This window comes from Ascaphus truei, chromosome 4 (genome assembly GCF_040206685.1).
Source record: "Ascaphus truei isolate aAscTru1 chromosome 4, aAscTru1.hap1, whole genome shotgun sequence".
NCBI lineage: Eukaryota > Metazoa > Chordata > Amphibia > Anura > Ascaphidae > Ascaphus > Ascaphus truei.
In genome coordinates, this window is record NC_134486.1 from 12,954,690 (window position 1) to 12,979,979 (window position 25,290).

The 25,290-nt window shown below is 45.7% G+C and overlaps 1 protein-coding gene across 1 annotated transcript in view; it reads left to right on the plus strand.

The window, feature by feature from the left end:
* LOC142492222 (vomeronasal type-2 receptor 26-like) overlaps nucleotides 1-25,290 on the plus strand; it is a 107,809-nt gene that overhangs the window by 59,437 nt on the left and 23,082 nt on the right. Inside the window, exon 11 of the mRNA XM_075594891.1 lies at nucleotides 4,366-4,489. Coding sequence (XP_075451006.1) covers nucleotides 4,366-4,489 — 124 coding nt within the window. The remainder of the gene's footprint in view (nucleotides 1-4,365; nucleotides 4,490-25,290) is intronic.

The window sequence follows — 25,290 nt, forward strand, 5'->3', positions numbered from 1 at the left end:
TAAAGCCTTCCTGTCAGCACCAAATTAATTAATATACCGTGCAACACAACACTCCACAAACACTCCGGTGCGACACAAACCCACCCCCCCCCACCCTACCACCCCCCCTCCCCCCAAAAACCCCACAACCCCCCACAAACACCCCACCCCCAACTCACCTTAGGCCTCATGCGCCACACTGCTTAACCTTTAAAATAAAGCCTTCCTGTCGGCACCAAATACACGTAAACCCCCCCCACCCCCCCACAAACCAAACCCCCCACACACACCCCCAACAACCCACCCCCCCATACCCCCCCCCCACCTTTCCTAGCGGGAAATTTAACTCACGGGCAACGCCGGGTCTCTCATTTTATATATATATATATATATATATTTTTATATATATATATATATATATATATATATATATATATATACTAGCTGAGAGACCCGGCGTTGCCCGTGAGTTAAATTTCCCGCTAGGGAATACTCTATAAGAATAGTGTGAGAGCAGCCAAAGACCCCTTTATCTACATCAAATACCCACCACTATGGACTAACTATTGAAGGACTGGTTGTACTTTTTTATACATTTTTCTTGTTCTTTTTTTAGCACCTTTTTGCACTTTTAAGCTTATTTATATTGGTTGTGTTTTAATAGAGTTTATTAGGCAGTATAGTTTATATTTATATGTAATTATATATATATTATCATGCACTTTACACAATCCATTTGATTGATGGAACTATAGTTCACTTATTATATAATATATCACGTTACTGTTTTTGGCGCTACAATTTTTTGCTTTTATATATATATATATATATATATATATACTGTATATATATATTAAAATTGCTGACTTCTCTATAACAGCAAGCAAAACAAGATACTTTATTTAAACTTTTTATTTTTAGTCACATATTCTACTTTTGTTCATATTGGTTCTCACAAACCTCGGGGGGCCACAACTAATACTTTGGTCTGGTAAAAAATATATTAGTGAACTATACAGTACAATCATTTAAACTGGTTACAAAAGAATCTTAAAATAATATTCCATACAGTACCTCTAATAGGTATTTCATACACTGTGATGTCCCGTAGAACACAGACACAGTGCTTTCACTCAAATCACTAAATGTGGCAAACTAACATTTCACTCCATGACATATAATAATTACTCCTAAACTATTTACCATAATCTATCTAAAACAAAAAACAAACCAACAAACAAAAAACAAACCAACAAACAAAAAACATTTGAAAGGATGTCCCCTTTTGCCAATTCTGCGATCTTTCGCAACTGGAAGTGACGCGATGGACCAAACCGGAAGTGATGCGGCACGATCTCGGGAGTGGGGTTGAAAGCGAACTCGAAAGCTGCGCTCCTTTAATTTTTATGTGTCTATGCACATAGTGCTAAATGTGAGTGTAATATTTATTGCTTTATAAATATATATACAGTGAACATGCAATGTTGCACTAAGAGTGTCATCTCTTTTATTGAGAGTCTGTCCTGCTGAAGCCTGGCACTTCATATCAAGAAAGTCTTCCATACTACTTACACACTGCTGGTATTTTATTAAGAAATTGAGAGTCCCCACTTGTGATTTTTGAAGTTGTTTTTCCTGTAGAACATACTACACTATATATTTTCATTTTTTCCACATACGGTGACATCTGCGCTCCCCACGAGTTTCTTTGAGCATATAAACGGCAGGTGCCCAATGATCAGCTAGCAGCGAAGAGCTTAACCGCCCACTGTCACGGTAGACCAGGTTTTACCAACACATTTATACCGGGATTCTGGATTGAGCACAACAAGAAGGGCAAAATACATTGTACTTTATTTATTTTCAGACAAACACACAAAATTCACAATTACACTGGATAAAACACTTACTGGGATGGGGAAACGAAATCAAATGTCCATTGAACGAAACAAAGTCTCTGGACACCCCTGCACTCATGCAAGTAGGTGCGAGCTTTGAGTCGTGTGACAGTCCTTGGCTAGGGGCGCAACTTGTCACCCCTATATCATTGCTGAAGGGAAAGATTTTGTAATGTAATGTGAATCCCCAGCTCAAGCTAATTCTGGTAGAGGGTGTAAACCTTCGTTACGATGTAGGTTAATCCCTCACACTCCAGAACCGTTGATGCTAAATCTTGGACGTTTCTTGGTTGCTCTTAGGTGAATCTCACTAAGACTGGACTGCAGGCATGTTTATAGGGTTTAGCGCCCTATCCCTAACATCCACAGTCAATCTTCCCGTTTGAACAATGTTTCCCACCTATCCCAGACTTGCCAGTAGTTTGCAAAGAGGGCAGAAGTTGCTTCCCTGTTTTCTCCGAGCATGTGCCAACTTGACACCTGAGCTAGTTAACATACCGGTCCCAACCTTCTACCTGACGACAGCAAGTCTGGGGTTTGGCTACCAAGTGTGAAGTGTCCGTACTTCACACCGGTATATGGCACTTACAAATATCCTGGGTACCCTAACACCTCAGGTCTCTGAGGCTTTTCAACTCCGGACTTCTCATAGACACTGGGGCACACCTTAGCAGGGTGCCTTTTGAAGTTCGGAGATGAAAAATCCCTCAGCTCATTCATCTATAACACAGGGGCGTGTTAATAGATTCATTGCCGGGCTGGCAGGAAAAGATTCCTGCCTGTACATTTAAAACTCATTGAAATACATTTTATTGATAAATCTATGTTCTGTGTATGGAACAAACATAAAACTCATGTGTATCTTAATGGTTTCTTTTCCACTAGCTGCACTCCAAAAATTAGAGAGCTAGATCTTTCCTAGCGTGAGCTATCCACTTAATTGAAGGGGCTCTGTGATATGGGTTGCGGTTTGATCTATAATCGGTCTGGGTTACAAGCCGGCATACAATGTATCCGTCCTGGCTTTTGATCAGTAACCGCAGACGGGAGCCACCAATTCAGCTCAAGTGGATAACGAGACAGCAGGATAGTAAGTATCAAGAAGGCACTTCAGCTAAACCGCAGACCACTTATTCAATTGACTTTGTGATTTCAATGTCTGGGGTCTGAAAACTGATACTTATCTTTAACACAGTTACTTATTCACAGTCACACTACTTCAATCAGCACTTGGCACAGTGCCAGCAGCTCCCCCTTGTGCTGCAAATACAGTTAGCACATTTTTCATTCATTCCTTTAACTGCAGCTAGCTGCTAAGCTGCAAATCAGGGAAAATAAAGGTAGTGTAGGGGAAAACATGGTGTTATGTTGGCAATACATTTTAACCCCTTCTGTCCCAACACAGTTTAGGGTTAACCAGCTGGGCATAATACCTTTATTATTGGCCTGGTTAACCCTTCCACCACCACACCCACTCAGTAGTGAGCGGCCAATGGTGGAGTGGAGGCAGAAAGAGCTGCAGGTGCATTTGATTAAGGATGATGTGAGTAACGATTAACTCGTTGTGTGCTGTTAGTTGCACAACACTGGTGCGTGGTTCACTTTGTGCGTAAAGCATCACAGGACGTGGTGCAGGGGTGGGGCCTGGATATGGCAGTGTCCTCTTGTCTGATGACGTGGCACCTGGGAGTAGCTTCCCTGGTCTGATGGAGCTTGTTGCAGTGGTGGGACCTAACGCTGATCCTTACAGGGAGTAGGTTTTGATTTTGCCTTAAAAGGAAAGTGTGCCTATTTGTTTTATTTTGGAAAGTAAACAACTGCAGGTTTAAAGTCTAAAAACATACCTTTCGACTCTTACTGACCCTACCACGAGGCCATACTGCCCCAAAAGTTAGACCCTTTATGCGCTGACACTATGTAACAGGGAACGGCTGTATTACTTATTCTGCGCTGTGTATGCAGCAATGCTAGAAATGAAACATTATTATATGGGACTCATGGCTTTCCATTGTATGACACTACTGATAAAACCGCCATTATTCGACCTCTTCACGCGTTGTGTATATCGGAATACCGATGTCATGACATGGGATGTCTTCCAAACTTCTCGCGAGTTCCTGTGAGTGTAGCGAGTGTAGAAAATTGCATTTTAGTGTTCTGTTTTTTAAACACATAAAATAGACACATGAAATAGATACAGTAGCACAGTGCTGTACACATTGCAATTCATTCATTTCATTGCAACCAAAGAAACAGAATCCGTGAAATTCAAATAAAGTATCCGCGATAAGCACCGGTGCCTGGGGCGATTGGCCGCGTTCATGCCACGTGGAGTACAGCAGAGCAGGTGAAATTGGCACCGTGATTTGATCGAATAACGGCCACTGTATGAGTATGTAACAGGGAAAGGCTGTATTACTCATTCTGCGCAATGCTAGAAATAAAACATTATTATATGTGACTCATGACTTTCCATTGTATTTTTTAGAAACCCCGCTCTGTGTGCACTGAGAGCTGCCTGCCTGGGTACAGAAAAGCTCAGCAGGAAGGAAGACCCAGATGCTGCTATGACTGTGTTCAATGCACAGAGGGGGAGATCTCCAACAGCACTGGTTAGTAACCCCTAACTCAGTCATATTCTGTTTTGCTGCCCATCACCTGGTTTAGGTCACACTGCTAGAGTTGCTAATCAGAATAGCAAATGTTCTAATTAGAAATGGGCAAAGCAAGTGTGTGTGCGTGCGTGTGTGTGTGTGTGTGTGTGTGTGTGTGTGTGTGTGTGTGTGTGTGTGTGTGTGTGTGTGTGTGTGTGTGTGTCTGAGTGTGTGTGTGTGTATAGATTGTGAATTCAGTCCACGGATTGCTAAAATACGGAATCCAAAAAACACGTTTGCAATGTTAAAAATACAAAAATCTGAGGCGCATGCGTGAAGCCAGAGTAGATGGAAGCTTAGGTTTCTAGCTCTGCTCGCATCGGCACAATAATCTATTAAAAGCGGCAATCAAAGTGACCCCCCACGAATCAGTCCAGTGAATTCAAGTAGGGGAATACCTGGTGATGCCGGCACGGGGAAAAGCAAAGCCGAAAGACCCCTCGGTCACGACTTATTTCAATTAAAAAAAACCTGCAGCAGGAGACAGCCCTGATCCCCCTACAGCAGGGATGGCAGCAGAGGCTGAGGTTGCCAGGCCGGCTGCAAGAGCGGATGACAATGAACCAGTAACTAGAAAAGACTTCAGGGAGCTCTGCGCAGAGATGAAACAGTTCTTCAACAGAGAGCTGTGGAATCTGCGGAGGGACCTCGATGGACTGGGGGAGAGGACCGGGTCCCTAGAGACCAAAATGGACGCTAACACGAGGGCCATCCAACAGACAAACAAAACAGTAGCCCAGTTACAGGATAAGTTCCGTGACCTCTCAGACAAACAAGAGGACACCGAAAATCGGGACAGACGAAATAATGTCCGTATCCGTGGGGTGCCTGAGACAGTAACAGACGCTGAGGAATTTGTTCAGCAGTGGCTGGAGCATATACTGCCTGATAAATCTGCCCAGGACTTGCACCTTGATAGGTGCCATAGAGCCCTCCGTTCAAGACCACAGGCAGGAGCCCCCCCTCGGGATATCATAGTACGCTTTCATTTTTATAAAATAAAAGATGCAGTTTGCCGGATGGCCAGGGAGGCCAGGTCCATGGAGTATGAGGGTGTCAAGCTTCAGATCTTTCAGGATCTATCCCCGGCTACCCTCCTAAGACGACGTAGCCTGGGACCGGTAACTAAAACCCTGCAGGACAGGGGGGTCAGGTACAGATGGCTGTTTCCCTTTGCCCTGCTAGTGGTGAAGAACGGTGTGGCGAATACCCTACGGAGGGCCGAGGACGGCAACAGCTTCCTCAAGAAGCTGGGACTACAGCAAAGCCCCCACAGCCCTGGCCCCTCTCATCCACCTTACCTGGAATCCGAGGCTGATCCGACCCCGTCGATGTCCCGGAACAGAGTGGGAGCCGCGCTGGAGGAAACCCTGTGAAACCACGAGTTCTACACAGCTCCGCCGGTCTGGTAGAGCTCTTAAAGGGACCTGATTCATGTCTCCCTCCCTCGTGTCAAAATGGCCGGCCATGGGTACTCCTGCGATGTCCCCCCCTGGTGGTCTTCTCCGAATACTGCAGCTGGGAGACGCCGGATCCCTTCTTCTCCGACAGGCAGTGAAGATGAGAGCGGGAAAGCAGGATAAAGGCGCGAACAGGAGGAGGGAGGAGCTCCAGACCGGCACACACCGCGACGTCATCATCAAGACTCCCTGGCGCTCGGGCACTTCCACCCATTGAGGAGACTTCCGGGTCAGAGGGTATCGGATGCGGAGGGAGGGACACTGAGCCTGATGGGAGAGGGGGGGAAACGGGACTGGATGCTGAGGCGGGGGTCGGCGGCTGTGAGGGGCTAGCTCCCCTGAGAACCCGGGGCGGGCCTCAGAGTAGGGGGCAGCCCTTCATTGGCGACGCATCAGAAGGGTTTGGAAAATGCTCACCCGTGCCGCTCCCCCCCTCTCGGCCCCCCCCTCCTCTTGCCGCCTCTCCCTTGTTATCTCCTCTTACCCATGGCCTCCTCCCTCCTGCCTTCCCCCCCCCCACCTGTCTGCCCCATCCCCCCCCGCCTTCCCCCCCTTCTCCTTCCTCTCCCCCCCCTCTCCGCTCTCCCCGCCACCCCCCTCCCCCCCCCTTAACCTTCCCCATTTATCCCTTCCCCTCCCACTATCCTCCCCTCCCTCTCCCCTCACCACCCCCCCACATCATTTCCCCTCCTCTGCACCACCCCACCTTTTGCCCCTAACCCCTCCACCCCCCTCCCTCCACCCCTCCCCCCACAGGTTATACTAACAGTATGCAGGGGGAGATGAGCAATACGCCCTAGGCTGAGAGGAGAGCAGTTAAGGGAGAGAAAGAAGTTCCGCCATAGGGGTGCTCCTGCCAAGGCCAGACTGACACATATACATCTTAAAGGGATGTTGCATATAGGAGACATTACAGGCTCAAGAGAGATAGATTATTGTTGGGTTCATGTTTGACCCAGGTTTGTTCGTTCAACCTTAATGACTTTGACTCTACATGATGACTATTGATTAATGCACTTTGTCTACCTTAGGGTCAGGAATCGCTCACGGCGGTCGGCTGGCGGGGTATCGGGGTGCTCGGGGGCACCCTCGATGGGGTCCCATCTCGGTGGACAGCTCCGTGACCGAGACACAGGCCCCCACTCGGCATGAGATCTACGGATGGGGCAAGCGAGGATACGTAAGCCACCAACGCAGAATCCCACAGAGGCATTAACTTCGGGAGTGGGGAGACGTCGGTCTGGGGAGGCCCCCTAGCGCCGGGATGCGCCCGTGGAGCCGAAGCTGAATTACGCTAAGTCTATAGTTATTGTTTTACTATTTGAAGTTGTAATAAAGAATGTTATGTGATGCCGCAATACACACACAAAGTTCAATGTCGGTGCGAGACACCTTTGGTCTTCGCCGGTGCCTCACAAGGTATCTCATGGAGGTAGTCCATGGGAGCCAACACGCCCTACAGAGGACTTGCCCACAAAGACTGGCACTCCCGTTTGATGGGTGCCAGTCGGCGGTCCGACAAACAGGGCATAAGAGCCGACTCTGGATCAGCCCAGACAAGGCTTTTCCCTTTTTCTTTTTATTTACCCAGTTCTTCCCCCTCTCCTTCCCTCTCTCCTCCCCCCCTTCCCTATCCTTGGGGCTGCGGGCCTACCATCAGAGCAGGGCAAGGCCAACCCAGGGGCACATACCTATCACAGGTCACACTCACGATAATAGGAGGCCCAGATTTGGACCGCCTCAGAACCATAACATCTGTACGCAGATCCCAGACACCAACCTAACTATATGGCGCTGAATTTTATATCTATAAACGTAAAGGGATTTAACAACCCTACGAAAAGAAAAGTCGCCTTTACAGATTTTAAGGCAAAACAGGCCGACATCCTCCTAATACAGGAAACACATTTTAGCCGTAACAGTGTACCCAAATTCCTAGATAGACAATTCACACAATTCTATTGGGCGTCCGCTGCAGAAAAAAAAAGAGAGGTCGGAGTTATCTTCCACAACAGGGTTCCATTCACACTGGACACGATTAGGAGAGACAATGAAGGCAGATACTTAATAGTAGTGGGTTCAATACAAGAACAGCCACTGACAATAGCCTCGGTGTATGCCCCGGGTGAGCAAGGACACAAATTTATCAAGGATTTTTTTCAGAAACTGACGCAGGTAGCCAAAGGTCAGATAATCCTAGCGGGAGACTTCAACCTTACTATGAACCCCAAGCTAGATTGAACGGGAATTGCTAGAAACGGTCGTAAGAAAGTGATTGACACCCTAAAATCAGGTCTCAAGAAAGCCCAGCTAGTAGATATCTGGAGGGAACTTCACCCCACAGAAAAAAACTATACTTTTTACTCCCACCCCCACGACGTCTATAGCAGAATCGACTACTTCTTCATTTCTAGTAGACTGGTTCCCTTGGTCGCCCAGGCTTTGATCCATGATATTTCATGGTCAGACCATGCGCCTATAGAGCTGAGGTGCAACCAAATTCGCCCTGATAGACCCGGTGCAAATTGGAAAATAAATGAGTCACTCCTTAAGATCCCAGCTATATGCGACTCAGTCGGAGAGGAGATAGATAAATTCTTCACGACTAATTATGGTTCGGTGAGCTCCGACCTCACCCTCTAGGAGGCCCATAAGGCAACCATAAGGGGCACTTTAATTGGTATTGCCGCCCGTAGAAAGAGAGAGCGTAGTAACAAGATAGCAGCCCTCCAATCCAAATTAAATTCCCTCACATCAAGACACAAACTGACGCAGGATCCGAGGGTCCTATTGGAGTTAAAGAACATCAAAATCGAACTAAACCTACTATTGGTCTCCCAGGCTGATAAGTCTCTGAGTTGGTCACGGAGGAAATTTTACGAAAAGGCGAACAGGCCGGATACCATGCTAGCGCGCAAACTAAACACTAGACAGCCTAATTATAACATACAGGCGGTGCGTCTGAAGGACGGCTCCTCCACATCCAACCCAAAAAGCATAGTCGAGGAATTTAAATCATTCTACGAAAATTTATATAATGGAGAGAAAGTGGCACATAACTCCAAAACGGCAAGGGCCACGGAAGATTTTATAGCACGTTCCAACCTAACAGGGCTGAGCGAGCAGGACAGGGAGGGGTTGGAGGCTGATTTCACATTAGAAGAACTTACCCAGGTCATCACGGACCTTAAACCCTCAAAGGCCCCGGGGCCAGATGGGTTTTCGGGGCAGTATTATAAGGCGTTCGCAGAGAACCTTGCCCCATGGCTGCTCCGAATGTATAATGCTGTATTAGCAGGAGCCCCGTTCCCGGAGCAGATGCTCCAGGCATCAATCTCAGTTATCTATAAACCTGGGAAAGATCCGCAGGACTGTAAAAGTTATAGACCAATTTCCCTAATTAATACAGATGTTAAAATATACGCCAAACTACTGGCCAATAGATTAAGTCTTATCCTGCCCAGACTCATACATCCAGATCAAGTTGGCTTTATAATGGGTAGACAAGCTGCGGACAACACCCGACGAATCATTGTTCTGCTAGAAATAGCCACTAATCAGAAATTAAGCGTTATGATGTTGAGTCTGGATGCGGAAAAAGCGTTTGACAGGATTGACTGGCCCTACTTAAAACAGACGCTTGGGGCATTCGGCTTTGGGGAAAGGGTAAGTGGGGCGATAATGTCGCTATACTCGGGCCCCACAGCCAAGGTCATACATCAGGGTTTCCCCTCTAATTTATTTCAAATTAAAAGCGACACACGTCAGGGGTGCCCGTTATCACCCCTGTTATTCGCCCTATGTATGGAACCTTTAGCTGCGCAAATCCGTAACAACCCGGATATTTCAGGGATTACGGTGCATTCACAATCACATAAGATTGCCCTGTACGCAGACGATATACTGCTGCTAATCTCCAGGCCTCTAACCTCCCTGCCGAACCTATTTGACCTGTTGGATAAATTTAATAGAATATCAGGATTCAAAATAAATCAAACCAAATCAGAGGCCCTGAATATCAGCCTCCCAAAGGAAACTGAAAAACTACTGAGTCTGAACTTTAATTTCAATTGGCAACCAAAACATATTAAATATCTAGGGATCTACATCACTAAAGATTACAAGGGCGTCTATGATGCTAATTACCCCAAACTAATCAAGACACTAAAAGCAGATTTAAAAAAATGGACGCCCTACAAGATCTCCTGGATAGTAAGGATACATAGTGTCAAGATGAATCTCCTCCCCCGTATCCTATATTTGTTTCAGACTCTACCAGTGCCACTTAGACTGAAGTATATACTCTCACTTCAGTCTGATATCTCCGAATTTATCTGGGGAGGGAAAAAACCTAGAGTAAATAAGACAATTATGAAAAAAAACACCCGGACAGGAGGCCTAGCGGTACCTTGCCTGGTCTCTTACTACAAAGCGGCGCAATTGTGTCAACTCACACAATGGCAGACCAACCCCGATCTGAAAAGATGGGTGGATCTGGAAAAGAGGGCTTGTGCCCCACTAGAGATAGAGAATTTGCTATGGTTACCCAAAACAGCTATTAAATGGGCTGAACGACCGCTCTCATCGGTGGCCAACTCACTGTCGGTATGGGAGACCACAAAATATAAACATACCCTGACCACAAGGCGCTCTATGATGGCCCCCTTGTGGGGCAAACCTAACTTTGCACCGGGACTAGTGGCAAATGCCGCAGGGCCCTGGAAAAAATATGGATATCTTAGGTTAAGAGATCTGGAGGGTATACCGAACAGAGTTAAATCATTCGAACAAATTAGATCTGAAAAAAACATCCCACATTCCGAATTTTTTTGCTACCTCCAGATACGAGCGTTCTTCGCCAAAAACTCCCCCTTCCCACCATTAACCACATTCGAAAAGCTCTGTCTGATGAAAACAGACACACAGGGACTTACATCGCACATCTATAGAGAAGTGATCGGTTCTGGGAGCTCACAGCAACGACAAAAACTGACGTACCAACTTAGATGGGAAACAGATATTGGGGAGGAATTGGAGGAGGACGACTGGACTGCTATAATAGAGGCTACTGCCAAGAGCTCCATATGCACTACTTTGAAGGAGAATGCATATAAAGTATTGATGAGGTGGTACCTCACCCCATTAAAATTATCAAGGTTTGTCACAGGATACTCCCCGCTGTGTCCCAAACAGTGCGGAGAATCGGCGGACCTGTTGCACATGCTGTGGTCTTGCCCTCGGATCTCACACCTGTGGGATGAAATTAGACATTGGATCCAGAGGATTTTTGACCTCACAATTCCCCCTGATCCATGGCTGTTCCTATTGAACAGACCATGGAAGGGTCTTTCAAAATCAGGTAATAAACTAGTTGCACATTTTGCAACAGCAACGAGGTGCGAGATCGCAGCTATGTGGAAACAACCAGAGATCCCAAATATCCCAAAAATTCGGAATCGATTATGGTACATATGCCAGATGGAGAAATTGACGAGTCTGGTCAATAACACTGGCGAAAAATATCTAAAAGTCTGGACGCCTTGGCTGGAACAGACAGACATCCCGGGGGTTGAGGTAGCCACGATATGGCAGTGATTATTCCAAGTGCATTCTCGTACAAAGTAAGCGGAACGGACTACGAGACCTAGTTGAGGACACACCATGTGAACACTTTGCGCGGCCCTAGAAGTCGGCAAACAAACGGTGTATAGTAAATCTACCAGCCACCTATGGGAAAGTGGCAGTGCAGCGTGCCCGCGCCCCCCCCCTCCCCTTCCCTCCTTCCCACCCTACCCTTCCTTAATTTACTTTTTTTTTGTGTTGTTCCCCCAAGTTTAACCTACTGGTTTTAGAGATATCATGTGCAACGCATGAACGCTTGTGGCTCCAGAAGGAGAATGTAGCAGTATCGTACATGACTGTAATACTGTGAATGTTCGTGTTATTTGTATTGCGATGCTATTTATATTGAAAATATTCCAATAAACTTGAAGTTATAAAAAAAAAAAAAAAATACAAAAATCTGCATTTTTGTGACTGATTAATGGATTAATCCGCGGCTAAAAGGAGCTGGCCAATCTTCAGCAGATTGAAATTTGACCGCAAAATTCTGCCATGTCTATTTCTTATCCTTGGTGGGCCGGACACCAGTAGCTCACACGCTACCTTAGACTTATCAACTCAATATAGTTCTTATTGAAATCCTTTGGGCTGACAGACAATTACACCACTCTCTACCATAGCCCCATTTTAAGCGTTTTCTGCGGGACAGATCTTTAGTGATCAGGGGAAAAAAAGAATCAGCCTTTTTTTAAACATCTCCACCAAAATCCGCAGCTGAAGGGAACTGGCTAGTCTGCAGTGTATTCGAATTCCGGTCAATTTTCGCCGATGTCCAGTAACAGCAAGATTGAACGCCATGTTCTGTATCAGGACTTCTGGCAAGAGAGTGCAGCATCATGAATCCTGCTTCATAACCAATTTACTCTGAGAAATCTGTCTCTATATGCCTTAGAATAAAATACCTTAATTGTTAGTGCTGTATTTGCTTTGCTGTTAAAAACCAATTAACATTATTCTTCATCAGACATTTGCACTAAAAGAACTGAACTTTGATGTGTGAGTGTAATGCGTGAGGCTCATAATGCTTAAATTGCTAATGATGGAGTGTCCAATAAATGTGTCCACTTACATTTTTCTGCACCCTTTCATTGATTGTTTTAAGTGACTGTGAATTGTGTATATTTCCAAGATTTACTGTCCCTAAACTTTTACCACATGACAAAGAGTCAACGCACACTGGGGTTTTTCCACGGAAGCAATTACAAATAGCAGATTGCTGCCTGCTGAATTTTGCAGCTTCCATTATTATTTTGTGGCACTGCTACAACTGTTACCGTTTCTAACAATCCAGATTAAAGAGTCACTAAGGATGAAAATGCATTAATATTCAACTTCATTACTTTTGCAAAGCAAAGACAATGGAGGGGTTAAAGAACAACAGCAGCTTTATTGAAGGCAGTGGGTGTGGGTGAAGTAGGTACTTGGCCCTTCATTCACCCCCTCTGACCCCAATAAACATTACAATATGTACTACCCACTAATACACAACCCATCCCCTGTGACCCCACATAAAACCATAATTGAATTATTTATACACATGATTGATACCAGAGTCCAGCAGGTGTCTCCGGGTGGTCCCCGCAGGTGTCTGGGGGCCCCAAAGGGTCCCGGGTGGTTCCTGTGGGTGTACGGGGGTCCTCAGGTGGTCCCCACTGGTTTCTGGGGGCCCCCAGGTGTCACAGGAGACCAGGTTTATTAATACCTTTTTATACGGGGATCATTGATTGAGCGAAACAAGGAGGTAAAATAAATTGTAATTTATTTCACGAAAAGACATACACACAATGTAACACAATTTACAAGGTTAACACACCTACTGGGTGTGATGGTGAAGGGGTACCCAGGCCAGTAAATAAAGGTATTATGCCCGGCAGGGTGCCCCTAAACCATATTGGGGAATTGTGATTGTCAGCTCTTCAACCCAATCATGGCATGTAACTGCATTTGTAATAAAGATGTATGTGTATTTTTACTGTTCCAGGAGTGCCAACCATTGGAGAAGTGCAGGGCGTGAGTTTCAGGGGTGATTTTATGGTAAAATTTGTCAGGGTGTGTTTGGGTATGAGGGGGCCAGTGTTGCGGGTTACCTTGAAACATGTACTCAGGAATCCCCCCAGATTCCAGAAGACATGAGGAACACAGACCACCGGATAAAATCCTCCCTAGAAAGCATAGATGTGTAGAACGCTAGTGCATCAGAAAGACAAGTCCGTAGTGTATTCGTAACATCTGCAGTTGAGAAGCTCCCAATAATCTGTATAACACAATAAAGTTAGCCTAATAGGGTTTAAGGGACTAGTACTTAATGCCACAGGCACCAATAAAGAATTGTACAATAAATGTCCCATGTAGTGAGAATGAAGGGGTGTGGCAACCCACAGGTATAACTCACTTTTGAATTGCAGAATCCAGGGGAGTGTTCTTCAGCAGGTATCAATAGCATGCATTCCACCAGTAACAGGAGCAAGAACAGGAGAAAAAACGACAGTGCACTGCCAAGAAAACCAAGAGGAGGCTCACGGCAGCAAAAGCAAAAATGTATTTATGCCATAAAAATATTGGACAAAGGTCCCCCCTAGCCCCAACAAGTATCCACCTACGCGTTTCGGGCACGAAATGCATAGGTGGATACTTGTTGGGGCTAGGGGGGACCTTTGTCCAATCTTTTTATGGCATAAATAAATTTTTGCTTTTGCTCCCGTGAGCCTCCTCCTGGTTTTCTTGGCAGTGCACTGCCGTTTTCTCTCCTCTCCCTAGAAAGCAGTTTGCAGCTCACCGCCAAATCTCCATGCTTCAGCACAGACCAGAACAGTAAGACCGGGCAGGGGAAGGAATCAAATGGAAGAGCAGGAAAGAAATCCCAGAAGCAGCGCTTCAGCATGTTAGATACATACGTAGGCAATTAATATCAATGTATAGCCAAGATAAGGAGAAATAGAATAAAGCTATGTCAAGTATTGGACCCAGTGCAATTGAGAGCAGGAATATTCAATAAGATATAATGTCTTTAGGTGAAGAAGTATCCAAAACCTTGATGGCACTTCACCAGACCAGAAAAAACAATACAGACCGGCGCCTTAGAGTCCAAATAGTGGGATAAATAAAAGTCCAATGGATGGCTTAGGATATCCAATAGATGACAATCAAGTCCAGTGGACAGCAGATTCCTCAGCAGCAAACAATGTATGATATGCAGGGGAGACAAAAGAACAAGATCATAGTGTACCAAAATATGGTTAGAACATGTAACACATAAACAAACAGGCACATACAACAATAAACATGTAGGCTGACTAATAACAATTTATTTTAATGAACACAATAAAATTCAGCAACTGATTGCGAGCAGATCCAGGATCCGGTTGTGCAAAACCGGAATCCTACTTACAGCCAGTCCTCAGGATATGCGCAGATATAGGGATTAAAGATGATCCGGTGGTGGGTGATACTGGATGCGTGCCTGTATGTGATTCCCCGCAGGTGACTCCTCAGTAAGTATAGGCAGACTTGCCTTCCGCTCCACGAGGCGCCCTCCGCTCGCGGCCGGAACTGCGTCACAGCCCGGATACACGTCACAGGGGGCGGGACACCGCTCCGAATCTCCCAACCTCGCCGGGTCTCGCTGACAATATAATCCAAAATTGCTGCTGTTCCAGGGACTGCTATAGCGATCTGCTCATCTGTCAGTTAAAAGCTGATGAATGATACTCAAAGGCCCACACACTCTGACGCGTTTCAGGCTGGGACGCCCTTTATCAAAAAATAAAGATAAAGGGCGTCCCAGCCTGAAACGCGTCAGAGTGTGTTCTGTCTCCCCCCCCTCCATACCATGTACTAATAAATCTACGTTTTTAACCCTTCATTGATGGTGCTGTCCCCATTCTTTAGCTGTGCTCCGCTGCAATCTTTGGATTTCGTGCTAGGGGAAGGAATCATATTCACAGTACCCATGGATATGCCCAAATACCCAGAACCCAGGTTAGGGTTCAGTGTATCTCCCACCAGGTATAAGGTGGCGAGAATTATGTTATTTCTACTATGACATGTATTACTATATCAGGATTTTCCTGTAACCGTGCAAAGGAAAAATGGTTTTAAAACCCAGAAGCCAACAGCACAGCGTACAACTTTTAGCTAACTTCTGCTAAGAAGGTCCTAGCGCGCTGAAATTTGCCGTGAGCGCTGCTGGGGTAAAATCATGAAAATGGTTATAGGGCAATTTGTATAAAGTAATATAAAAATTGATAAATGAAAGTCACCCAATTTTAATTGTTCCAACATTATAGGCATAAGGGGATTTTCATTCAGGAGGCCGGAACAGAGGAAAACACTTAAGTTGTGATTACGGTACTTTAGAAATGTATAGCAGGAAATTCCTGTGAGGTGAGCAATGCATATGTAACTCAGAACTCTAAGACACCCCGCTGGTTTGGTTCCACAGTGTCTGAAAACGCCCGTAGTTGAAAAGCTTTAGCCGACTAAAGTGTGAAGTGTAGAGGGGTAATACAAGTATCCCCATCTTAGTAAATGTCCAGGCAAATGGCCCAGATATCCGTCCAGCTCAATTAAAATGTCGCAAGGTAAGGGGGTGGCTCTGGTACGCTAAGCAGCAGAGGTGCGAGGTTCGACATGCCCTTAGCAAACTAAGAAGCCCCTCTTACAGGTTTGCAAAGTATGGGCAACTCTGGGATAGTTGGGAATATTAGTTCCCACGCAGAGATTGGCAGCAGTGGTACAGATAGGGGTTTTGTATTGTATAAGAATCCCTGCAGTCGATCGGGGGGTGGGGGGGTCAGATTCATCATGCAGTGAAAGATTCATCCTGTAACAAAATTTAACATTATAACTAAGTGTAACGGGTATTCCACCCCACCCAATCTCATATATAGTGTGGGTGAGTAGAACATGCGGTGTTACCGGTGTGGTGCGTATACCTGCAGGCTCACAGGAAGTCTGAGCCTCCGCTAGTGAGAGCCTGGGGTGAATCCTCTGGAACGTTTCTTCTTTCAGCGCCTCCACCTATGTAGGATTCTAGAGAAGTGTAGAATGACCCTACATAGGAACCCACTCAGAAACCACACACACAGTGATTATATAACTAAGGACTTTACTAACAAATAATAATGACCTGTGTCTCTCTCACGAGGAGACACTAACAGTGACGTCTCGCAGGACGATTCCCAAACACTAAGTGATCCCACCCAGTGTCCCAAGAACCCCACCCAGTGTCCCGTACTCCTACAGAGATAGTCAATGGGTGACTGCGCAGTCACTAAGAACCTCTAGGCCTGTTGGTGCACATGTGATTGTATAATACCTGCCGAGCACTCCGGTGCTCGGGTCAGCAACAAACTTCTCAAAGGGTCAGACGTGTGATGAATCCGTCTGATCCTCCAACCGAACTCCTTGCACGTGCGGACCGCTAGGGCGGTCCCACTCTGGAATCGTCTCTGTGGACCCCACCGTGGGTCCAACCGCTTCCACAGGAACAGCAGCAGCCGCTGTGTCCCTATCTATCTAAGTGGTACTAACGTGACAGGAACCCTAACCTAGGGCCTGTCCCTGTAGTACAGCAACCTGTAGTGGCTTGGGGAACTCCTATGGGCCTGCAGGGGTTATGACCTGTCCCACTCCCCTAACTACCCAAGTCCCTTCAGCCTCACTACTGTCTGACTAGTCCCAGCGCCTACAGCAGCAAGCTGTAGCTCACTGGAGGCTGCAGCCAACGTGCTGCGCAACAAGGTGCCTGCCTGTCAGACCTCACAGCACTGCCCGCTGTGACTCTGACAAGGCAGCACTCCAAACTAGGGTCCGCGTCCCTCTCTAGGACTTCCCTAAGCAGTTACCCACCCAACTAGTGGGGAGTTGGGGCCTACCTGGAGTGTAGGTACCTATATGGGGCAGAAGCTGCACTCGCTCCCCGCACCCTACTTCCCTCACAGCTCCCTGACTCCAACTCTCTTAACTGCAGACTTCCTTCTTCCAGCTCCCACTAATGTAAGTGGCAGGGTCCCTAACCTGAGGGCTGCCCCTGGCAACACTCACCTTACTGGGGAGCTGAGCTATCTCGGACCAAGGGGGTGCTGGCCTAATACAGGGGAGTCCCTCTCTCCTGTACCCTACCTCCTTCCCTTGTCTGTTCCTTCCGCTGACTGACTAGCGTGGTGCAAGCCCGCGAAATGTATCCTTTCCTCCAGCGCAATCCTGCAGCCCTATTGGCTCCTATGAGGCACCTGGTGCCTCCCTCGCTATGCTCCATGGGAGTTGTAGTCCCATAGAGCCTATCCTGGCATTTTGGCCGCGTGCGCGCCTTTCCTGCGCATGCGCGAGCTATAGGGGGCTTCCTCAACCTTTCCCTACTCTGTTCTGGCCCTCGCGCGACTTTCCCTGACTCTGGGGCTCCAACTGCGCCTGCGCGATCACTGCGCATGCGCGAGTGGCTAATTAATGGCGGCGCTCTCCTCGCCGGCCGCCGGGACCTTAGAGACGCAACCGCAGCCTTAGCAACGGCCCGATCGCGTCCCCGGCAACCGGCCAGCTCGCTGAGACAGCGCACCGCTCCCTGCAACGGCCCCCACCCTTGGGATGGCCGTCGGGTCTGCCACTGGCCTCCGGCAGTACCCAGCATCTCTCCTGGCCACGGAGGCTCCCTAGGAGGTCGCTGGGGGAAACAGGTGACCTGGCTACATAAGATTTGTACAAGCTTCAGTAGTTCGTAAGAACTAAGGAATCCAGAACTAATTTTATAGCGGTAGAAAGAGGAAAGCAGATCCGGTGGAGAAATAGTGGTTGCGAGCGCACCACTAGTCAAAGACTAACAAATCAAAAGATAGTACCAGCACTCTCTGTCTCACAGCTACAGATATAAGCAAATACCAGTGTAGGGAATATGAATAATTTAATGACACTAATAATAAACTGAAAATATAGCAACAATAGCCAATATGCCAATGCAAGAATAAATATCACCATAAAGAAAATCAAAAAATAAAAGGGGGTAGAGGGGAAAGAAGGAGGAGGGGAAAAAACACAAAAGAAAAGCAAAATATCACAAAAATGGAAAAAGGAAAGCAATCTAGGGGGGCAATGTTTCGAGGGGTGACCTCTTCATCTGGCCCATTCCCCCTGGTCCCAAAGGGTCCCAGAGGTACTTCCCTAAGCCTTCCCTCCCCACTGTCAAATAATCCCACACTCAGCTAATGATATAAATCTAAAGTCTAAAGAGGGCAAATCACATAAGCAGATATCAAATATCAAACAATAAATGTAAATACAAGAATATTGTAAAAGACACAGAACATATGCAGATATCAGATGTCTATCAGTGAACAAGTATAAGCAAACCCTCTTCCTGGTTTTGATATTTGATATCTGCTTATGTGATTTGCCCTCTTTAGACTTTAGATTTATATCATTAGCTGAGTGTGGGATTATTTGACAGTGGGGAGGGAAGGCTTAGGGAAGTACCTCTGGGACCATTTGGGACCAGGGGGAATGGGCCAGATGAAGAGGTCACCCCTCGAAACATCGCCCCCCTAGTTTGCTTTCCTTTTTCCATTTTTGTGATTTTTTGCTTTTCTTTTGTGTTTTTTCCCCTCCTCCTTCTTTCCCCTCTACCCCCTTTTATTTTTTGATTTTCTCTATGGTGATATTTATTCTTGCATTGGCGTATTGGCTATTGTTGCTATATTTTCAGTTTATTATTAGTGTCATTAAATTATTCATATTCCCTACACTGGTATTTGCTTATATCTGTAGCTATGAGACAGAGAGTGCTGGTACTATCTTTTGATTTGTTCGTACTTCTGAAGGGAATTAGGGTCCCTTCCTGTTCCGTGCATCCTGCAACCTTGCTGAGTCAGTGTGTCAGAGTGCTGTCTATCACCCCCCCACCCCCTTTTCTACACTAGTCAAAGACAGTTTTCGGCTCTGTTTGCGCACAACTCCCGCTCCTGGAAATTTTTGCCTGGAGACTCTATTTCTAAAGATTTTGTTTTGGAAGTAGAAGATTTCGTTTTGCCCCGTCCCAGTAAGTGTATTTCAAGTGTTTTTTGTCAACTATTGTGTGTGTGTTCATTCTGTAAATAATTCACAATTTATTTTATCTCTTGCTTTGCTCAGTCAAAGGATCCGGGTAATTTTGATATTAAAAGTTCTGTCTACCGTGACACTGGGAACGGGGCTAACGAATAAGTCTATCCTCAGAATGAAATTCTCAAAAATTACCACTTTATGAGCCCTTTTCCTTGACCGGTACAGTAGTTACTCACGAAAGTCCTGGAACTGATTTCGGCATGCAATGCCAGATGCGACAGATGCGATCACTACATTCTCAAAGGCAGGACTTAGAAACTTTTCTGAGTTCAAAATCCTTGAAGCCGGCTTGCGTCTATTTAGTCCAGAGCATCTTTGAATTTGCCGCTGTTGGTTTGGCGCTTGAAATCTGCGCTCCTAATTGGCTGCAAGCTCACTTAAGTCTTTCAGGCTCTCATTTACTAACCAGTGCAGCCTATAAGAGCATGGGAATTCTCCTTCCAGCCAATCACCGATTTGCCGGTATTGTAAAGCCGGGAGGGCACCTTTTCTCAGTCTGTAAAGGGGCATGTGCCAACCTGACACTTCTGCCTTTTTGCATACTGAGCCCACCTGCTGCCCAGCTCCAAAGAGTCTAGGTTCTGGCAAATTATTGCCGTATAGCCTTGTGTTAGCCAAGGATGTGGGTACTCACGCAGAATTGCAGTATCCCTCCTGTTCTAACACCTTGGCATCCCTGAGGCTTTCAATACGGAATCCGCACAGACACAGTGGCACCAAGGTTCGTAGCCATCTAGGTTTTCCGGAATCTATGACTTGGAAATCCCTCAGTTCATATACAGGTTTTCAATAAATATACCCATTAAAAATATAACCATTTAATAAAATATATTGTGTCCTGTCTTCTGTGTGCTAAAAGATGTAAATTCCTATTCTGGTGTCAGAGATGAAGTGAGTGTATAATTCACCTACATTCACTAGCCTCATTCTTGGAACACTTTATAAAAATAACTTTTAAAACTTTTAGACAATGCAATCATGCTCAGCTTTATCACTTAGCTGGAGCATCCCCATGAACCCCTACACTAGGTTCAGGGCACCTGGGCATATATCTGGGTACCTCTGCTATACTGGGGAACCCCTGCTACATTAGAGACTCTGTGTATAGCTGCAGATATAGTTTATCCCCTTCAAACCCATTTACCATGTCTGGATGATGCTGCAGCAGGGATCTTGGCGTGAGTCGTAATAGCGCTTTCAGAGTCAGAGTTTAATGTGCTTGGCTGTAATCTGGAACCCCGATACATAGACACATTCTGTAAAGACTTTCTCTGACAAACTGTAACACCTGTATGCCCGCAGACCTGACCAGTCCCCAATACTGAGGTGGGAAGGGTATTATCACGCACCCACAGCAGTGAGGGCATGTCCGGAGTGTGGTATGGCATTCCCGGGCCTGTAGAAAGATGGTTAATAATACTTGCAAAGCCTTTGGGGTTCAGAGTAAGAGTAGTGGTGTCCGTGTGCCAGGGTCCAGGTATATAGAGATCAGGATCGTGATGTTCATAAGCCAGAGTCCAGGGATCACAGAAGTTAGCAGAGTCGTATTCATAAGCAGGTTCCAAGGGCAGTAGCGAGCAGGGTAATCCAGTACAAGCAGAGGTCAAGCCAGGGAAATCTAGGGGTAAGCAGGAGCAGGAACAGAAGCTGGAAAACACAGGGGAGCCAAGCATAGGACTGCACACACAGAGGTTACAAAGAACTATGCAGAGCAATGAAACACAGGACAGTCAGGGTTTATAAAGGAGGGAACACCAATGGGAGAGAGAGGAGGAGCAGAAGGTGAAGTGGGAGGCAGCAGGGATAGGTGAGGAGGAGAAGAGGAGGAGACAGGTGAGCCAGTGAGGGAGAGAGCCTGAAGGGTATGAGAGGAGGAGCCAGGGGTCTGAGAGAGCCTACAAGAGGAGCGTGTGCGCGCCCTCTGTAAGGTGAGAGTGCACACGCACAGGCTGTGTCATGAGGCGCGCGGAGCGCCGCGCCACGGGGACATCTGCCGAGGGTAGAGAAAGGACAAGAGGGGAGACCGCAGGAGGTAAGGAGGCAGGAACGGGAGATGAGGGGGCCTTGAGCAGGCAGCACCGCGACGGGGAACGGGAACGCAAGAAGGTGCGCGTGTCTTGCGGGGTGTACGCGCAGATGCCGAGAGAGCGTCAGAGGCAGCCGCAGAGGGGAGAACGGGTAAATAAGGGACAGGAGAGGCAGGCATGAGCGGAACTTCAGGGATACATAGAGGGGAAGGACTCCCCTGAATCATCACAGTATCCCACCCTTGAGGATCGATCTCTGAACGATCCAGCCACGGCTTCTGGGGAAATTTTAGATTGAACTGCTGAAGAAGCTTGGGAGTATGGATGTGACGTTCTGGAACCCATGAACGTTCCTCTGGGCCATACCCCTTCCAGTGGATGAGGAACTGAAGCTTGTTTCTTGACAAACGAGGGTCGATTAAAGAGTGAATTTCGTACTCTTGTTGTCCTAGGGTAGAGATTGGGTTGGTTTTTGGGAAGGATCCGGAAAGTGTGAACTCTGGATGAAAGTCTTGAGTAGGGACAAATGAAATACGGACGGGATCCTCATGGTGGGAGGTAGTGCTAGACAGTAGGCGACTGGATTGATCTTTTCTGTTATCTTGAAAGGGCCAAGGAATCTTTGGGCCAACTTTGGAGATGGAGTTTTAAGCCTAATATTCTTAGAGGAGAACCAAACTCTGTCACCCGGTTTAAATGAAGGACCAGGTTGGCAATGTCAATCCGCTTTAGTTTTTTTCCTAGAGACGGCGGTTTGTAGAGACTTAAGGATCCTTTTCCAAGAATTCTGAAGGGTTGTAACATGGGAGTCTGCAGCGGCAACGCCAGAAGGGGGGGAGGAGAGGGGAAGGGTGCTAGGATGAAAAACAAAATTGATGAAAAAAGAAGACTCTTGTGTAGATTCATTGTTAAATGAGTTGATAGCAAATTCGGTTCATGGTAACAGGTCCACCCAGTTGTCTTGTGACTCAGAGACAAAACATCTAAGATATTGCTCTAAGGTTTGATTCATCCTTTCAGTCTGACCATTGGTCTGAGGGTGGTATCTGGAAGAAAAAAGAAGAGAAATTCCGAGTCTCTGGGAAAACGCCCGCCAAAACTTAGAGATAAATTGAGAACCTCCGTCAGAGACAATCGAAATGGGATCGCCATGTAATCTGAAAATCTCCTTGTAAAAAATATCTGCCAAAGTAGCAGAATTAGGTAGACCCTTGAGGGGAATAAAGTGTGAGTGTTTAGAAAATCTGTCTATTACGAAAAGAAAGGTATTCATTCCTTTGGAATTGGGAAGTTCGACAATGAAATCCTTAGAGATGTGTTTCCAGGGTTGCTCCGGATGGGAAGAGGCATGAAAAGACCCGAAGGTTTGTGATGGGCAGTTTTACTCTGGGCACATACCGGACAAGCACTAGTGAAATAAAAAATGTCCTTGTGCATCTTAGGCCACCGAAATGTCCGTTTAATAAGATCCACTGTCCTCTTGAAGCCTGGATGAACGGCAGACCTAGAAGAAAGATCCCCAAAGTAAGATCTTGTGGCGAAATGTGGAGATGCGTATAGACGTCTCGCTTGTACCCTGAACCTGCTGGGAATATGAAGAATCCAATGCAGTGTTTGTTCGTGCAACGCACAGCAAAAAAGGGGTAATAGCAGGTCTGGCAAAAAATTCTTTATTCAAAGGGACATAAAACGGAAGGCTGCAACCTTCTACGCGTTTCGTGCAATCAGATGCACTGTATCAACAAGTGAATTTAATATGGTACATACAACATTATATATAGCACGTCAGTCTGCCGATTTGGCGCCAAAAACTTACTAATTAGTGACCTCATACTTGATTAGAGATGTGTGACAGCCGCGCAGCGCAAGCGCCAAGTAGACCGCCTAGTTACCCAGTCACACTACGAGAAGCGTGCCTAACAACACACAGATCGGTGACACGCACCACAGGGCAATGGAAGGCCAACTCTCGCGAGATGCGGCTCAGGCAGGCCACGTCCGCTCGCGCATGCGCAGACAGTGCTTGAAGAGAAAAAATCAACCAGTATGTTAAACGCGGACAAAGTCCCGCGAGAAGGGACCAAGGAGGTCCTGAATACTCGCACATACGTACAAAATGCACTTAATATGGTTAGTAACTACAAGAAATCATTGAATAAACAATTAATAATAATTAAAATGTGCCACCAGTTACTGCTAGAGGGCCAAGTGTGGGCTCTTCTCATGTTTGAATAAGAACACCCACAGATATGCCATATCAGAAAAGGGGAGATATATAAAGTGTATATACATTTAAAGAGCAAAGTGCAGGGACTGGTCAATATTGGTGAGCCCAATCAGGCAGACTGCGCCATATATTTACAAAACATACACTAATAATACAATATAATCACAAACAAAATAAATAAAAATCAAATGAAAAAATAATTCTAATCTAATACCTATATTAAAAACATATATATACAGCCTTCCAGTAAAGCAGAGGATAACTAAATTGACTAATTGTTCTACTGTATAACAGAGATATAAACTCATAGAGAAAAAAACTCATAAAGAAAAAACACATATAGTACTCAAATATACCTATAATAAATAAAGGATATGATTATGATTTTATATTTAAATTCCTTGTTGCACTAGGTGATATTCTTTGAGTACAGTAGTGTGACATAACTAATTGTTTGAAGTCATTAATGACTCATCAAATAATTTCATAAAACTTATTTGATCACAATAGGGATCTGAAATTATTATTCGTGGGACAGTTATATAGTTAGGAGAAGTACACCATCATATATTATTCAAGTATTACATCAGAATATTTGTCTAATCTTGAGAGAAAAATAAACAAGTTTATATATATAAAATTATTAAAATACATATATATAAAAAAGAAGAAAAGACCAGTCTGTTTGCTGAATCGTTCAGGTCAAAAAATGATTAATGCTCCATTCAATGTTCATTCCGTCTGGAAACCGGGTTCTAAGCATGAATATCCAGAATGACTCTCTGCAATCTAACCATTTGACCTGATCACCCCCCCTTACTTTTGGTAAGATTTTCTCAATGCCCATAAAAGAAAAGTTCTCAATGCCCCCCTTCCCACTTTCTGAAAAATGTTTAGAAACAGGATGCATTAAGTCTCCCTTCTTAACGAGTCTACAATGCTCCTGCATTCTGATTTTTAGGGCCCTTGTTGTCCTTCCGACGTATCTTTTCCCACAGCCACAATTGATGACATAGACCACAAAGGACGTATTACAATCAATAAAACTATTAATGTTAAACCGTCTATGGGGGCTGTGGGAAAAGACACATCTGGAAGGTTTCATATATTTACACACATTGCAATTGTTGCATCTGAACGATCCCTTTGTAATGAATGTGTTTGTATTAGTGATTAGATCAGGAATAACACTTGGGGATACATAGTTGGCTATGGTTTTCGCTTTCCTATACACAATCTTAGGTCCCTTTTTGGTGTACTCACCAAGAATAGGGTCCATACGTAATAGACCCCAATGTTTATTGATTATCCTATTCACTTGGCCACTGG